The sequence below is a fragment of the Girardinichthys multiradiatus genome, chromosome 18 (genome assembly GCF_021462225.1).
Source record: "Girardinichthys multiradiatus isolate DD_20200921_A chromosome 18, DD_fGirMul_XY1, whole genome shotgun sequence".
Classification (NCBI taxonomy): domain Eukaryota; kingdom Metazoa; phylum Chordata; class Actinopteri; order Cyprinodontiformes; family Goodeidae; genus Girardinichthys; species Girardinichthys multiradiatus.
In genome coordinates, this window is record NC_061810.1 from 10,744,718 (window position 1) to 10,763,067 (window position 18,350).

At 39.2% G+C, this 18,350-nt stretch overlaps 1 protein-coding gene across 2 annotated transcripts; it reads right to left on the reverse strand.

The window, feature by feature from the left end:
- Positions 1-159: 159 nt before the first annotated feature.
- On the reverse strand, positions 160-17,985 carry poldip2 (polymerase (DNA-directed), delta interacting protein 2). Of its 2 annotated transcripts, none has more exons than XM_047391304.1 (11): positions 17,768-17,985; positions 10,901-10,982; positions 10,494-10,591; positions 10,276-10,375; positions 8,956-9,031; positions 7,351-7,458; positions 6,938-7,074; positions 6,721-6,747; positions 6,518-6,643; positions 3,399-3,478; positions 160-1,691 (listed from the first exon to the last, which is right to left on the reverse strand). In XM_047391304.1, exons 1-11 carry the CDS (start codon positions 17,950-17,952, stop codon positions 1,577-1,579), a joined length of 1,134 nt encoding a protein of 377 aa, XP_047247260.1. In that variant the 5' UTR covers positions 17,953-17,985; the 3' UTR covers positions 160-1,576. The 2 variants fall into 2 exon arrangements, with proteins under 2 accessions (XP_047247260.1, XP_047247261.1); XM_047391305.1 differs by having other exon boundaries at positions 10,901-10,976; positions 17,768-17,984.
- Positions 17,986-18,350: the final 365 nt, after the last annotated feature.

Consider the following 18,350-nt stretch of genomic DNA (forward strand, 5'->3'; position numbering starts at 1 on the left):
AACATGCGATCAGTGGAACGACTCTACTGCCATCTGGTGGTGATCAACATTAAAACTACATCTGCCTAAAATGTGTTTTTATTGTTCAAGGGCCCCATATTGTATTCTTGAATTATATCTTCATGAGCAGTAGTCTATGCACAGAAAATACAAAATACAAATCTTTGAAAATGTTTATTTCCTTTTCTTTTAATTACATCTCTATTTACAGTATTTCAAACATCAGAGTTGCTTGGAATCACTAAAGCAACAATGTTAGCTTCTGTCTTTACTTTAAGGGGGAAATGTTAGGCTCATCGATCTCTCACTCAAAGTCAAACAGCCAAAGACATCCATCAAATGGTAGACATGTCCCTTAAACACAAAAGTGCAAACCTGTTTCCCCGCCCACATAAAACACTGGCTGCCTACTGCTTGGCTTTTATGCTTTTTGTTATGTGGCTTCTGTTATTCAAAGACTATAGCCTGGCCTGAAGGAGGAGGGATATATTTGGCTGTCAATACACACAGTGGACTACAAACTAGAGGTTGAGGTTTAACATCGAATCACAGTGGACATCTTCATTATCTCAAAACAATAATTATCAACTGGACTTTTTTCAAATCAAAATTGGACCTCCCAATAAATTCATTGTTTGAGGCAGTTCCATTAAAATCTGCACAAAGTACTGCAACATTTGTTATGCTGGGTGTTTAGTTTTAGTCAAACAAGAGGGAAAGAGCACTTAGCTTAGACTCAACTGACATCACAGGCGGAGAGCGCCTACAGATGTCAAGCACTGGCAGTAACAACACTGCTATACATATCTTCTAATTTATATAATGGCTGTTTTTAAAACCAGGGAGCCACATTTTTTTTTTTACATTCTAATATTAACTAATGAATGTCAAAACGATCAGTAATATATTTTTAGTACCCAATCATATTAAGAAAACCAACTCTTATCTTTTTAAAGGAAAGAACTGGGTCCGTGTAGCATGAACCCTGTTGGTGGTTCAAACTGTGGGAAAGCTACATTAAAATCTTTCATTTTGAATCGAATCAAACTAATCCTGTGGCCTGATAAGTTTGCACAACGGAACATATACAGACAAATACTGAAGAAGTCCCTAGGAGGTACTGTGAAAGATTATATATGTAGTAACACTCTTACATGGCTCTGAGTAGTCAGGCGTACCTCAGCTCTAACTAGGTAGTCTGATGCTTATAAAGCATGATAAGAGGAAAAGGTTCCAGGTAAAATAAAAACTGTAACCTCAACACAGATGACCATACAGAGTCATCCTGCTTTCTCAAACTAGAAAACCGGATCTCTAAAAAACATGGCTCAAGAACACACAGAACAGCAGAGTGAATTTCTACCCTGTCATGTAATCAATTCCACTCTGCTGCTGGGTGCGGCCTGACAGAAAAGCAGCTAGATGGACCAGTATGTGGATCATGTAGACACTTCTATAGTCTCCCTTTGCCCAAACTGACTGAATGCTGGTGCAGGGTCACAGGGGAAGGACAACTACAGAGACAACCCAGCCAGGACTGGCATGGCAACAGAGGCCTCACACAGGCAGGTGAAAGTTAGAATGTGTAGCCAGCAGGGGGCGCTTTGTCATCTTTGTTGCTTTCCAGGGAGAAAGGTGGAATCCGGACGTCAAAGTGGGAGCCATCGGTCCTTTCAATACGAAATGTCCCCCTGAAGAAAAACAATGGGTCTGAATTGTTTCACTCACTGTGGCTAACAGCAGGAGATGATTCAGAATGACTGAGAACGAACGGCTGGCCTTACTAAGGATGAAGACACTTCATTTACACACAATCCTGAGTTTTGGTCAGAAGGATACAAACACTTACAACCATTAAGACAAACGCCACATTAATTATGGGCTTCGTATTACTACCTTCTTATTTATACGTTATGCGGGTTTTAATACACATAAAATAAACACAGTACACTTTGACAATTTTTAAACAGAACTGGTTTGAATTTGGATTTTCTCTGAACCACACAGGATCAAAATAATAAGAAAAAGCTCAAATATATACATACCCCTTCTCATATTTGAATACATGTCCTTTAGCAAGTTCAAACTCAAGCTCATAATGTTTATAATCATCGACAAGCTGTTGGCATCATTCTGGTTGGATTTATGACCAATCATCCCATCAAAAATAGCAGAGCTCATTTAAATAAGATGCTTTCCTGACATGGACCCAGCTTTTAAGCAATCAAATGTTCAGGTTTTGGGTTAGAACCATTTTTACATGCGTGGTTGGAATCAATGTCCTGTTGGGACACCCAACTATGTTTCAACTATCGGACCCAAGCTGTTGCATTCATATGAACAGAAACTGGAAAACCCACGAAACCAGCAAGGCTCAAGTCAATCAAACAGGAAGATGTTGGAACAGCAGCCCATGTTGATACTGAACTAGAGCTGGGTGATATGAAACAAGTCCTATCACGATATTTTTCACATCAGTCAATCAATATCATGGTATAAAACAAATCCCTATTTTGTCAATCTTTAACGTTCCCTGGTACTATGAAGTGAGATTTGAAGACATCAGAAGGTTATTTTTGATTTAAAGATTTTATTTTCAAAAGTTGAGCGTGTCATCGAACATTATTCAACTGATAAATTCAGAATCAGCTTTATCGCCACGTTTGTGAACGCAAACAAGGAATTTGACTCTGGTACACAGTGAAGATTTTTATTTTATTTGTCGAAATAAAAAATATCTTTTAAACATACATAAGTGACTTTACAGGAAAGATAATGTGATATCAGTCCAAGCAGCATGGTGTACTCTGACTCTTGTCAAGTGTTCTTCAGAGGAACAGCCTGGGGGAAGAAACCGTCTCTGTGGCGGCTGGTTTTAGCAGACAGCGCTCTGTCTCGCACCGTTTCTGTCTTGCCTCGATTTGTTTTAACATAATGGATGAGAAAGCCAACTCTGGTTGGTTGTTGCCGCTGTTCAGGTGTTGTTTTCGGGGAGAGGAAGAGGTGGCAGGGATTTATTTCCCTTTGGGATTGATAAAGTATTTTTAAATTGAATTGAATTTAGCACTCGCTCTCGCCTGGGATTGTAAAGTTTTACATTCTGCTGCTCCTGTGTGTGGCACTGGTTAAGGTGGTAAAACAGACTGTTGGTATTGCCCAACTCTGTCGGAACATGCACTCGACGTAATTTGCAGTGCCACGCTACTTTGTTTTTTTGTCCAACTTGAAAAAAGCCAAAATACCTGAACGTGGCTAAACATTGAACTTGATTTCTTTTTATCTGAGGATGATAGTTTGGGTCTGATGGTTGAAACTTGGAAACAGCAGGGAGTTCCAGCGGGACAATGTGTGTATGAAAACTTCTGACTGGGACTTTATATGTAGGACACCACACTCACCACATATGACCACTGGGGGCTTGTAGAGACACGTGGCTGCTGTATTGGAAGGCTGGCTGTTCTTTGGATAGCACAGGCTCCTGTAAGTACAAACACTGCTGTGTAAACAGGAAACACACCAGCTTGTTTTATTTTTAGTGAATAATAATGAATAATAGCAATAGTGTAAGATGTTCAGAAACACCTGACAATAAATATTTCTATTTCAATGTTTCTTTATTTTGATCTCAAAAAATATAAAACAGGTAAAAGAAAAGAAAAACTGGAGTTGTGCTACTTTTCCAAGAGACCACCGTATAAATCCTTTTTCAGCACATCTTACAGATTCTTGGGAAACTTCAGACCATTCTGTATGTTCATGATTCTCTCATGTGTGGAAAGATAACATTGTTAAGTCTCAGCCTGACCAACCGCAGCAACCCTGAATTATGCTGCCATCACAACATCCCTGTGGACATTCAGTCCCTGCTGCTTGCATTACCTGGGGTACTCCATGCTCTGCAACAAGGTAAATCCCAGCTTGAACAAGTGACTGTTACCATTACTTCTGGGTTCAAACTTAATTTTACCTTCTGCAATCTGAATAGTTTAGTTGTTTGCTAAGCTCAGACCAGAAACCATTGTGAAACAGGGACATCTTTCCTACAGCTACTTCCTCAGCTCCTACCCATTTTAGACAGTTACCTGCAAAGACCTCTAATTTCGAGGGGTGAACGGCCTCCTAAGCTTGTTATGAAGGTCTGCAGAACTCTGCTAATGTTGCAACCAGTTAAATCAGGTTTGGTGAAAAAGGAGAACAACTAACACATGCATGACGAGTGGAGAGATGAAGACAGCGGATGGAATTCACTGATCTCAGTAAAGAAAAGCTCCTCATTGTCACCAAGCTTGGAACAAATAGTTCCCAGTCAGAACACACAGCACTGTGTAGTAGACAACACAGCCTGTTTTAAAAGACAGCTTTAACAGCATTAATATCACCCAACACACCGTTTCTGTTTTAATGAAATGTCAGGGAAAATGTGAGACGGGTTCTCACCAGTCAGCTGGCTAAAGGCGATTACATCTTTCCATCAGTTACAAGAAAGAAATATTCCTTCTGATTGGAAACACTCCACTTGTGAAAAACAGACAGTCATCCATGGTGGGGAACATAAAGGGTGCCATCCATCAGTTTTACAGCTACATTGTGAAAAAGTTCAATGTTTTTTGTCACTCATTTCAGAAAGTGAAACTCATTAAGTAAATTCATTACACTGAAATATGTTAAGATTTTATTTCAAGTAATGTTGATGCTTACAGATAATGAAAACCCAAAATTCAAAAATGTTTATATTCTGGAAAAAGTGAAATATTAAAACCCACAGTGTTGCATCCTAATCAACTCACAGAAAACTGCAAATGTTTCCTGAGCCTTTAAATGGTCTCTCAGTCTGGGTCAGTGGGCTAAACAACCATGGGGAAGACTGCTGACTGGACAGATGTCCAGAGGACAGTCAATGACACCATAGTGCTGTATCAAAGAATATTCATAGAAAGTTGAGTGGAAGCAAAAGTTTTGTAGAAAAATGTCCTCCTATCACAGGGATAACTGCAGCCTTAAGAGGATTGTCATGCAAAATCCCTTCAGCACATTGGGGGAGCTTCACAAAGAGTGGACTGAGGCTGGAGTCAGCTCATTATGAACCACCAAACACAAACAAATCCTACACATGGGTTTCAAATGCCACATTCCTCGTGTCAAGCCACCCCTGAACCAGAGAGAACATCAGAAATATCTTACCTGGGAAGAGAAAAGAACTGGACTGTTGCTCATTGGTCCAGTTATCTTTTCAGATGAAAGTAAATTCTGCATTTCATTTGGAAATGAAGGTCCCAGAGTCTGGAGGAAGAATGGAGAGGCACAGAATCTACGTTGCTTGAACTCCAGCATGAAGTTTCCAGTCAGGGATGATTTGGGCTACCATGTCATCTGTTGGTGTTGGTCCACTCTGTTTTCTGAAGTCCACAGTCAACGCAGCCATCTACCAGGAGATTTTAAGAGCACTTCATGCTTCTTTCTGCTGACAAGCTTTATGGAGATGCTGATTTCATTTTCCAGCAGGACTTTGCACCAGCCCACAAAGCCAAAAGTACCAAAAGCTGGTTCTACGACCACGGTGTTACTAGACTGACCAGCAAACTGACTGTTTGCTGAGGAAGATGAGTGACCACAGACCCAACAATGCAGATGACCTGCAGGCTGCTATCAAAGCAACCTGAGCTTCCATCACACCAAAGCAGAACCGCAGACTGATCTCCTCCATGCCACACTGCATTGTTGCAGTAACTCATGCAAAAGGAGCCCCAACCATGTACTGAGTGTATAGAAATGAGTAGACTTTTCAGAAGCCTGCTAATTGGGATTAAAATATCCTTTTTTATCGATCTTATGTAATATTCTAATTTTCTAAGACACTGAATTTTGGGTTTTCATTCTCTGTAAGCTGTAATCATCAAAATTACTAGATATAAAGGCTCGAAATGTTTCACTTTGTGCTCTGAATCTATGTAAGAGTTACACTTTCTGAAACGAGTGAAAAACAAATTAACGTTTTCACGAAAATAAAATTTTCTTTTAGATGTTCCTGTAGCAAGTCGATGCTGTTTGAAACAACAGTTGGCACAATATGCAGCCTGTCTGCTAAACAGAGGGCTGCAGGCTGGCTATCAGAGCAGATAGTCCAGGAAAGAGTTAATTTACCAGCTAATATCAACTTGACATACTTCCAGAGTTACTTTATAAAAAGGTATATAATGCAATATATAATAGTATGTGCAATAAGCAGAATAGAAAAAAATGTAATGGCCGTTTATTCTATAGTTTTATTTCAGTCTATAATTCCAAGCCGATATAAATAAGTCTTATAGCATCATTATACCTGTATTAATCAATGTGGATTATTATTTAAGCAGTAGTAGGAATAATTGATGCTTTTCTGTTTATTTGCATTCATTTGGACATCGTTTTGCTTTTTAAGAGACCTTTTGTATTCTGGAAATATCATCGGTGACTGATGATGTGCAGCTATACCTACCCCTTCACTGTGGAGACAAAAACATGTTGCTTTCATACTAACCCTGCCTACAACGCCTCGGCCTCGGACCGTTTCCAGGGTTCCCGACAGGCTGAAGATCCTCCAGTGTCTCTCTCTCAGCTGAACCACCTCATTACCCAAATTCTCGAGACGGATACAGTAACGCCACTGCAGGAAAACACCACCTGATGATGCTGTTCACTTGAAGCTGTAATCATTTATAACAGCTACTATACATTACTCACCCAGTACACGTGAGAGTTCTGGGCCTCCTGAGAACCAAAAAAAAAAAAAAACAATTTTTTGTAAACCATAAAGAACATCTAGAATAAATCTGAGCAGTTATTTATGTCCTCAAAGTTTTAACAGGCAGACACCTATACAACACAGGCAGAGCAAAACCTGGCGTGGACCTGCTGTGCTCCAACACTGAATTATAGCTACACACTCCAGAACACCCACCCTCATTCCCATGTAGAAAGGGATAACTGTGACCCGAATGTTCTCTGTGGTCTCCCTGTGGACGTCAGACAGCTCCAACCAGGGGTGGTTCTTCTCCTGCCAGGCCTTCAGGGTGTCTCTGGATGTAAATGGAGGAGCTACGATGTGCAAAGGAGAACAAAAACACAAATAGTTACTGTCAACATAAACGTATTTTAGTTTATAAGACTTGCATGCAAAGTTTTTGACTCCACAGCCACTAAAACTCATTGTTCTATTCATCACTAAGCCGAAACATGGGATAAGACCTTTACATCTGCTCTGTAAGAAGCCTTCTGATTATTTAGTGGAAGATTCAATACAAAGTTATTGAAGGGATCTAAGATACAATGTGAAGATGTGTGAAATTTGATGCAATGAGGAGCAGTGTTTACATTTCGGGGGGTTGTACATGAGGAAGCGCTCAAACAGTTCATGCTGGATTGGGATCTGCTCTGCTGAGTTGTAAGGCAGGATATCTTCATGGCTCACATAGTCCAGACCTGGAGGAGGGACAGGAAGTCATATGAGAGGGACTCAGAACTGTCTCATAACATAAAACTGGACATTCGAACAACAGAACTGAGCCGCAGTCTGGTGTCAAGATGAGTTCGGTCTACAGATATCAGCACATTAGACAAGATGACAGAAGGACACAGTCTGAGTCATCAGAAATACTGGTTCTGGTTCGATATTCAACTAAGGTGGATATTACAGTCACCAATAGATGTCTCTAATTTCATTACCAGGGTTCTTCCATGTTACTGATTATAAAGTTCCATCATTTTCCAGACTCAAATTTCCAGATTTTTTTCCCTGCCGGGCCTTAGTACTAATACCTTAGTACTAATACCTTAGTTCTAATACATTACCTTAGTACTTAAAGGCCATGCCTTTAAGTACTAAGGTATTAGTACTAATACTTAGTACTAATACCTTAGTACTAATACCTTAGTACTAATACCTTAGTACTAATACTTAGTACTAATACCTTAGTACTAATACCTTAGTACTAATACCTTAGTTCTAATACCTTAGTACTTAAAGGCCATGCCTTTAAGTACTAAGGTATTAGAACTAAGGTATTAGTACTAATACTTAGTACTAATACCTTAGTACTAATACCTTAGTACTAATACCTTAGTTCTAATACCTTAGTACTAATACCTTAGTACTAATACTTAGTACTAATACCTTAGTACTAATACCTTAGTTCTAATACATTACCTTAGTACTTAAAGGCCATGCCTTTAAGTACTAAGGTATTAGAACTAAGGTATTAGTACTAATACTTAGTACTAATACCTTAGTTCTAATACCTTAGTACTAATACCTTGGTACTAATACCTTAAGTATTAAACTTCAATCTCATTAATAGAAGTCAGGTCTTGTTAGCTATAGGTTCCACAAATAAACAACACAATGTTAATTTGGGTTTAGCATTGTGTGAAGGACCACTTCACTGCTTTGTGTTGTGAAAATAGGTTTAAATCACCTCTACTATAGCTGCAAACTATGGAGTATCCTAGACTAACTATTTATGTAAGACCCACATGTATAGTTTAGGCTCATCTCGACTGCAGACCAAACAGGCAGTAAAGTGGTTTGACCTTTTTTATGAATATGTATTCATTCAGTAAATCAAAACCAAAATAAAACTAATTTAAAAAGTTACGTGAAATGTGCAAGTTGGCAAATAAAAGAAAAGGATGTCACAGTAACATAAATCAGTCAAAAGAAGTATATTTATAAAGTTTTGTACGACATTTGTTTTTTCGTTGAGGAAAAGAAAAACTTGGAAAAAGAAAGAAGAAAAAAAAAAAAATCAAACATTTTTTGACACGCTGTTTTCTTTTCCAGACCTGGGAACTGATTAAAACTAATCCCAGACTTTTCCAGACTCTGTAGGAAGCCTGTTTAAAAGCATCCTATTAGGAATGTTACTGAGAGCCTTCAGGGATGTGTGTGCATCCTGCCCCGTCTCATCTACTGCTGCATACCTGGGATGGCGTACAAGGCTCTGCTGTCGTCATGGTTGGCCAGAAATGTCACTGCCTCAGTCTGAGACCTCTGAGACTGTCAAACACAGAACAAACTCACAATCACATACATAAAGCTCAACTTCCGATAATACCTCACCGGTGGTGGCTTTCGTAAAGCTCTGACCTGCCTCAATCATTTTCTCTTCCAGATCTATAATAAACAACTTCCAAATGATCTTTTTTAGCCCTTCTGTTGTGAGTGGTTATTGAATTTTGACAGGCTGATCACCGGTCAAGATGAAAATCAATATGAAGATCAGCCAACGACGGTCACCAGCAGATTACTCAGCACATCTTTTAATATGTAAAAAAAAAAAAACGTTTAACTTCATAGTGAGGGGAAATCCAGATTTACCACTAAGTAGACATATCAACTGAACCATATCATCTTAACATACACTCTACCTAAGGACATGATTGACGCTCATTGACACCAGGCCACAGAGCATTTTCTCTGACAACAGCATGATTTAAGAACTGGTTCCAGAGAGGAAATTGTTTTAAAACTCTAGGTCGTCCATGTCGTGTAGACAGGCAAAACAATGTTCTTGTATGAGAAAGCCCTGGCTCATATGCAGTATGACTAATCAGTAGAAATGAATGTGCACACCATAACGGATGCCAACCAGTTTAAAATCAACAGAAAAAGAAAATATCAACAATAGCAACGGCAGATTGCAGAGTACTGTTTAGGCTGCTGACTCTTGAATACAACGATGCTTCTCCAGCAAAGTGCTCATTTTCTACCCCGTCACCTCGATCATCAGAGAGGCTTTTTATCCAGTTCCCGCCTGTTACCGGACGGACGTGTACGAAAAAGGAACACGGCTACGAGGCGCTGCTGGACACCACTTTTCGCCTACTAGTGGTGTGACAGAGAAATTACACAGTTTTTGACCTTTCTCCGAGTGTGTTGAGCACAGAGATCATAATGAAAACGTTATTTAGATGTGTTAGCAAAAACACAACAACAATCCTGCTTTTAATAGATTATGAACATGCTGAGATGCTGCAGCTATGCAGCAGTAAGAGATGCTGGTGGGCTTCTGGATGTTTGCAGTTCATTTATATAATCTGTTCATATTTGAACAATATACTGAATGGATGAGGAGTAGATCCTTATCAATGCTTGGTGTCTTCAGTCAAAGCAATGTGACATTTTCTGTTTGAACCATACATTCTTTTAAAAAGTTGAATAAAACAAACATTTCATATGCAGACAGCTGTAGATTTAGGTAAAACAAAGTGGCTGTGTGTAAAATCGGCATCATTACTCACTATGTGAGGGCAGTCCCTAGTGTCGATGAGGACCTGGTAGTAGGTGTGAGTCTTCCCCTTCACCTCCTTAGATCCGTGGGCTCCGGGGGGCTCAGGTTTGCTGTGGGAGGAAAACATAAGAGTTTTACTTTAACAACTCATCACACAAAGCTACGGAACTGTAAGCAGACGTTTGAGGCGGACAGGTTAGGTAAAATCTGCTAGAGTTGAAAGGTTACCTGTCAGACACAGGAGGGGTGATGTCTCGGTCATAGAGGCGGGCGTGCCAAGGAAACAAAACAATGCCTCTGTAGCCAAATACACTGTGGAGAAACAGCTGGAGGGTGGGGGGGTGGGGGCACAACAAGTAGGGAGAGAATGAATGAATCCCTGGGATTTTCATCGATGTTTAATACAGCATCAGTTAGATTGGATTAATGATACAAGACAAGATCATGCAAGAACGCTATAATAACAATACTGAGTAACAGATTCATGACAACTACCAAACATCTTGGAGCAAACACGCTACACAGGACCAACTTTAAGATACAAAAATGAAGAAATCTAAATGCATGAATGACTTGATAACATAAGAAGCCCAAGTTAAAGTACACCCTCTGCTGCAGGATAATTATAGTCTTACCTGTCCTGTTTCATATTTGCCATGCTGCTTTACTGCTTCAAATACACCGACAGGCTCCAAAACCTTTCCTTCAGGCCTGTTCCTGGCAAAATACAGGCAACACACACACACACACACACACACACACACACACACACACACACACCCACACACCTTTAAGTAAGTCTGTATTAACTGCAAAACACAGGGTCTGGGCAAAACAAGTACAGCTTGGTAAAGGAAAGGCAATATCCCACCTTCAGCCTAATGGAAATCAGCACCTCTGCCTGTCTGAGGTCAGCAAAAAGAAATACCTTTGGACCTATATTCATGTCCATGTATCTTATTTTCTAAAAAAACAAAAACACACACAATGCTTAACCAGTGATGATGACAACAGCTGGTCACTTCGAATAAATAACACTCATACCCATGTGCTCGCTGTGAAAGCTAATCTTCAGAGCGCAGACGAAGGGCTGGATTAATGAGGAGGATATATGGTCAACAGGATTTAATATTACACAGCAAGTTGGTTTCAGGTTATCGTTTATGACTACTGCAAATCAATCATCACAAGTTAAACTGATTTTGCCGTGAGAAATGGTTACAAAACCGAGCATTTGGGCTGATTTTAAATGGAAGTGCATGAAACCAAAAGCTCAGCTCAGCAGCTCATGGCTGATCCTCAGACTTTAACAGTTATTGAAAACACATTAAATATTGTCAGAAAAAATGTTTAAACTGGTTACAAAACTGAAAGGTTTGGTATCTATTCAGTCACTCTCAAAATTATTCATAACCATGATTTAAGTTGAACATAATCCCTGCCAGAGTTCCCAACTTAAACCTTATAGACAATCTGTGGATGCGGCCAACGATTAGGGCGAGTAGGAGGCGGTAATAGAAGACGTCAGACAGGTTATATTTCTGTGCCACAGAAAATGAAAGATGCCATTTGAAATCCTTTCAATTTAATCCAGAAGGTAATATAATTTGGATATTATAGACTGCATTTTGTGTTATACTCATGTTGAGAGTTTTGAGTTTGGCAGTTTTGGAATGACTTCTACTATTGACCTCAATCTAAAAATGTTGTTTCTATCTTAATAGACAACAGTATCGTTTATGGACTGGATCACACAAATAAATATTTAGAATTTATGATAAACGTAAAATCTCTTGTTTCTTGTTTTAAATCACGACATGGTCGTAATTATTCAGTTTTTCAATCGAATGAATAAAATTGATCGCATGACAAATTAAAATGTGCTCAATAATTTCTGTTTTTATGCTCGTTTGTATTTCTTGTGTCTCCCTGAATGATAAAGGTTTTACTCTGGTGCATCGGTCTCTACCCTTCTGGTTTCTTCAACGTAGGGAGCAGTGAACTCTTGCGTCAGATACTTGCCAGTTGCATTGTCTCGTTACGTACCTCAGAGTGTAAAATCAGAGCCCAGCGAGGAGTAGCAAGCCAGTGAAACGCTAGTTGAGATTTGGAAAAATAGAGATGGAATTGCTTTCAAAGGCGAACACGACGGCTGCAGTGTGGGAGCACTTTGGATTCAAACCAAGTGACCGTGGTGAACCACTTATTCTTTGAGCTGGTATGTTGCATTTGCTGTAAACCAGTAGCAACTTAATGCGGCAATACAAAAATTAAACACGCCGTCTCAGTCTTCCAGACAGTCTACAATCACTGGAGAGTTTCATAGTGTAATCTGGCAGACTAAAGTAGCAACAGATTCGCATATGGCCTGTTGAGGCATCTGTTCTTATCCAAATGAAGTGTTTTTGTTTGCGTTTGCCGTTTCCCCCTACATCCTCTCCATACTCATGCTGCATGTCCAGGTGGACGGCCATACTCCTTTCCATCTTCAGATGGTGGACTGAACAGTGCTCTGTGAGATGTTCAAAGCCTTATTATTATAAGGATTATAAAATGTTGAAGAGCTGCCTTAGCATCTGATCATTGTGAGATCATCTATTAAGGCACATTCTATACTGTGCAGTTCTATGCTCTTACTCAGAAACTTTGATTTCCTCTTTTTCCTTCAACTACTAAAAATACTTTCATGTAGCCTGCATGAAAGTTTGTGGTTTTAATGACTAACATTGTAGTAGTATTAGTATAGATTGTAAAGAAAAATATTACCATTAAAACTATATTTAGCGATTGTGCTTCTAAAAAAGGTTTTTGTACTCATTCCTCAAAGGTTTAGCCTCAGCTGTGTTGCAGCAAACATTAGCAGCTCCAGCTGCTACTAGCTGCAGGAAGTAAACATTCTGTGTGATGTTTCTGCTCTTATGAATGGTCTGTGTGTTTAACTGGTTACCAGTGAGTCAAGTTTACTGGACTGGCAGCAATGTATCCAAGGGTCTGATTACACTTGCCATAAAACCATGGTCTGAACTTCTATTTATAGCATCATTGTGGCAAATCAGCACAATAACAGCCTAACCCTGTTATAAAGAAGCTTGAACTTCAAACAGCATAAAGCCAATTAAAAGCATTTAATATCCCCTCTACTCATAAACACACAGCTGTCTGAATGCTGGGTGCTGTGTGTGTTCAGGCTGCAGACTGACAGAAAGCATTTCATACAGAAGACATTCTGGGGATGTTGCTGAACGCGTGATAAAAAATGTAAAACTACTAAATACAAAAATCCAGAGAACATTGATGAAGTTAAACTAATAACTGATGAATTTGCACACAATTATGATACAAAGCTTGTATATTGTAACATAATTTATTGTAGGAAGAGGTGACTTTCTAACCGTTCTGTTTGTTTTGGAATTAAAGTAAATTGTTTGGAGGGAGACCAAAAAGTTTCAGATATAGTGGACTTCATGTTCTCAGAAAGGCAACATAGTTGTTAAACTACATAAATAATCATTTACTAATCCATTTATGAATTAGGTCACTTGTTTACGGGTCCTGACTACAAATGCATGGAACACTTTTCTGTTTATTATTTGTCAACAGGTCTGAAAACTTTGTGTTGGGCTCTCACATAAAATCCTAATATAGTACAATGAAATGTGTGGTTGTAGTGTGAAAGTTCAAGGGGTATGAATAGTTTTGCATGTGCTGTGTATCAATTTTTTGACATCAAGTTCTCCCATGAGGGAAGGCTTGAGAATGTAAGAGCAGGTCCGAAAAGTTGGGATTTTATTCGTTTGCTGAATCCAGCCTCACCCCTGTGATCCACCAACATCCTGTTGCTATATTTAACAGTTTTCTGGGCTAAAGGTCAACTGTTAAACCTTCTGGTGACATGTAATACTAAATCCCAGACGCTCTTCAGTATATGTAAATAATAACTGAGGAGTCTAGCAAAACACTGGTGGAGATCTGTGCACCTTTAAACGATTCATTATATCTCAGCTGAGGAATAAACAAGTACTGTATGAGAACAACCAATCTAACATGTGCTGGATGGACTGAAGCACATATAAAGGGGTTCTAGGTGAGATCAGCTCAGTATCACATGAGATGTCTAGTTCAGTTCCTGTAACAAAGTAAGAAATGCCATACAATGTGGCATGGTGACAACCACCGACCTAAATATAGCCAAGGGAGCCTCAGACAACAGATAAAACAGGCCTAGTCAACAACTTGCCTTTACAGTCACATCGCTTCAACCTGAAAGCTGCCAAAAATATCTGTAGGACAAGAGGTATTATTAGGCTACATAATTCAAGGCTTACATAACTAAAAGTTGGAGTCGCTGCTACTACTGTAAAATCAGAGGGCATAAGTCCACCTATGTGTCGTGTGGATATTTAATGTACACTCCATCCCTCATTGTTCATGTCAGGAATTGGTTTCTGGCTACAGAAACACATCTGGTAAAAGGTCAACTTCCTTATATTAACCAACAAGTCAGAACTGCAGGTTTGGACTCCCAGAAGAAGAGCTCACCCTACTAAATCTGTTCAGAAAACAAAACAGTCAAAGTCAAGGTCTAATGATAGCCCCAAGTTTGCAAGCTTTGACCACATGACCAGATTAAAAGAGGGAATAGAAAGAAATGTGCTGGGTCAAGGTTTGTTAAGTTTGCTTCATTCCTTCTCTGATCAAAACAACATCAACACACTGAATGAAAGAGTATTAAAGAACTCCCCATCTTGCAATATTTTATCCTAAAATAGGATATGAGTTTATTTTGGAAAACTTCATCAGCCTAACAGTACACTCTAAATCCCAACAGCCAAAAGAATAATTAATAAATGCACTGCACGGGGAAATTGCACTCCTGGTAATGTCCAAACTAACAACCACTCTCCACCCACAGCGTTTGGGTTTTAATATCACCTAAATAATTCTGGCAGCCATGTGGCAGGAACATGAATACTAAAGCAGTTCACATTATGAACAGGGTCGACAGCATCATTCTCCATTTCAGCAGCTCAAGATTTCCTTTACCTCCTTCGTAAAATCTGCCCACAGCAAAGCACTTCTTTTTGTGGAAAAACCTGAAAGTGAAATCCGATGCCTAGAACATTTGCACAGGCAACCAGAATTCACCATATTTCATAACAAGGCTGGTCTTTTTGAAATATTCCCATTATGCTGGATCGAATCTCTTGACTAGTCGTATTTCTTTATAGTACACAAACGTTTAGAAAAGATTACAACTACACAGGTATGATCTGCGCTCTACCATATGCCATATATTCATTCCTTTTTTTTTAAAGGGTTTGAACACAGCAGAGTTGTGTATGAACACATTAATGGTCCCAGTCAACCATCAGGTGTTTTATGGGTTCAAAACTTCATTTACTTTGTGCGAACACTGACTAGGTGTACCAAGCTGTTCATTCTCACAAGCAACTTTAATATTGAAGGGTCAATATTTAAGGTCATCAAGAGCTTTCTGTTCTAAATAACTCCCCAAAAAACGACTTGCGTCAACCTGAGCTGAATTAATAACTAAATAACAACACAGTGCCATTGACCAATGAATGTAGAGAGGATAAGGGAAATGGCTTTACTTAAGTCAGGTTTTTTTTTTTATCTTTCCAGCAGTTAATAGTCATTCTTAAAATTACTACTTGTATATGAATTAGCCAGGATGCATAGGTCTGAACAATGGGAAACACCTCCTAACAAGGATTACTGGGCATTTTACTAGTATTTGTGAAATCCGATGAAAACATGAGCTAATCATAATTTAGGACCAGAGCAATATTAATAAGGGCAGCAGAGATTCAAATTAATCTGAACAAGGTAGCAATTGTGGTTGCCTCCTTGCTAGTTATGTTAAATAAATAATTGCTAAAAAGAAACTTCCTTGTACAAAAAATAAATATCACAATAGAAGATTATAGCTTCCGATTCAGGAAACAGCTTAGAGCCAATTCCACCTTGTTTTTCATTACCTTGAGCATCTTTAATCTGCAGTTTTTCCTAACAGATTTTCTTGTATTTCAAAGATTTTCCTATCTCTCTGTTTCTGCTGCCAGATACATCAGGATCTCATCCATCTCGCTGCAAAAAAGGCATTTAGCTATGTTTTTGGGTTTTTTTTTTTCAGAATTTTGTTTTGTTCTTTCCATGATTTTTTTGATGCTCCTCCTTCTGTCTCTCTTATCTCTCCTCTATCTGGCCACATGTTTTCCACTGCCTCAGCCCTGGTTAGCTTTCTGACCTATTCCAGAGCAGTTATTGATGCCTGAACTACATCACAAATAACATGATAAGGGCTTCTAAAAGTTATCCTTATAGTTACTCGACATTTTATTAAAAGTTGCTGAAAACAGACATAAAATCAGATCTGGGAAATATTTCATTTTACTTTCCACTGACATGTTTCATCATTTCAGCCCCTGCTTCTCCTCACCTGCTCCTTATGGAGTAAGTGAGGAGAAGCACCTACATATTATGGACACTTGTAAATTTTGAAATAAAAAAAATATCTGCAGACATGAACTTTAAAAAACGAATCGTGGGACCAAAGGAACTGTTCAGTGGAAGACTGATTGGATGATTTGGAGACTACACAAAAGGAGTCACGGATATCTCTCTTCTTCTGCTTTTTCAGCAATAAGATGTCAATTTTTTATCATTTACCGGCATTAAAATGAATCAATTTAGGGGTGCTTAATGTCCGAACTGTATTTTTGAAGTTGGAGCTGTTCACAAGTGGTCCAGACGGCAAAAAAGCATTGAAAGAGCACATTATGGAACTTTCACAAATCGCTGGGTGTATAAGATTCATTTCCCATGACAATTAGGTCCCCTTTACTTAACAAATTAGGGTACCATTACGGCTTGATAAAGCCTCTTAGAAGCAAAGCTAATCAAAAGGCCACTGACGGCATTGTCTCGATGTTGCCAAAGTTAAACAGAAAATAAGTAAATATGTAAGAACATCTTGGAAAGTTGACTGAAAAGCTTTCCTAAGTTTAATGATAGATGATGGTAAGCTTATTAAACATGTGTTGATAACGCGGTCATGCTAAAAACACACTTTCAACCTGAGCTTCAAAGTGGCAGCTGAGTCCAACAGCAGCTTCCTAAAATGGATCCGTTTACAGTTTTCTTCAAAGTATGATTTCATAATAGAGGTAGGTGTGTACATGTAATGATTCGATTCAGCAGGTTTGAGGCACTCCGGATCAGGCAGTTCTTGCTCAACCCACGCTGGTTGCTTGGCTAGCTAGCTAGTTAGCATGTGAGAAGAACAGGACGAGCAGAGCTGGTGCTGAATACTAATACATATAACCCACCAAGCGCACAATACAGCACCCACCTCCAGCAGTCTCCTCTGCAAGAATGACCAAAGCCTTAATTTTCAGGTACCCGCTCAGTACGCGTGTCGCAGCTAGCTACAGCCTCTGGTGTGAGTGTGTTAGCTTTGACAGAAGGACGCTGCGTCTTACCGTGACGACATAAACATCTTTTGTTGAACACCCCCAAGCAGCCCGCAGGCTCGGCATTGTAACCGAGGCTTGAACACCTCATTGCCGCTGTTAATGTCAGGAACACTCAGTATTCTGTGGGAGTGTTTTCTGCTGAATTTGCTGACACCGCTAAGCAACCCTCGACGTAGTGCACAGGCGGCCATCTTTCCTTTCTGCCTGTGTGAACATACGCACACAAACCTACAGCAGGATGCGGATGCTGCCTTCATGAAATGTTGGAAAAATTGCGATAACGAACGTCTGACGGCTAAACTCTACATTCCAACCTTTTTGTGCTAACATTACATTTGTAAATTGTTGAAATTGATACCTTTTAGCAAAAACTGACTGGGAATTAATTTAGGTAACGACACGCAAACTTGCCAGAAAGGAGATTCCAGTATATGAGGGGACCATGAATGCACCAATGTGCTCACTTGTAATGTAACGAGCAATATTCACTATGATAAATATAGGACATCAAAGTGTTGTCGACATATTACATAAAAACACATATACCAAACCTCAATAACACAGTACAGCAATATTAAAAAGCTAAAAT

Bases quoted from the DNA above. Each gene is read 5' to 3' on its own strand.
- poldip2 (XM_047391304.1), bottom strand. From the start codon at position 17,952: ATGGCCGCCTGTGCACTACGTCGAGGGTTGCTTAGCGGTGTCAGCAAA. The intron at 10,376-10,493 runs GTAACCTTTCAA...TTCCTCCCACAG, and splicing joins ACCCCTCCTGTGTCTGACAG to CAAACCTGAGCCCCCCGGAG. The intron at 7,075-7,350 runs GTAAACACTGCT...TGCACATCGTAG, and splicing joins CATGTACAACCCCCCGAAAT to CTCCTCCATTTACATCCAGA.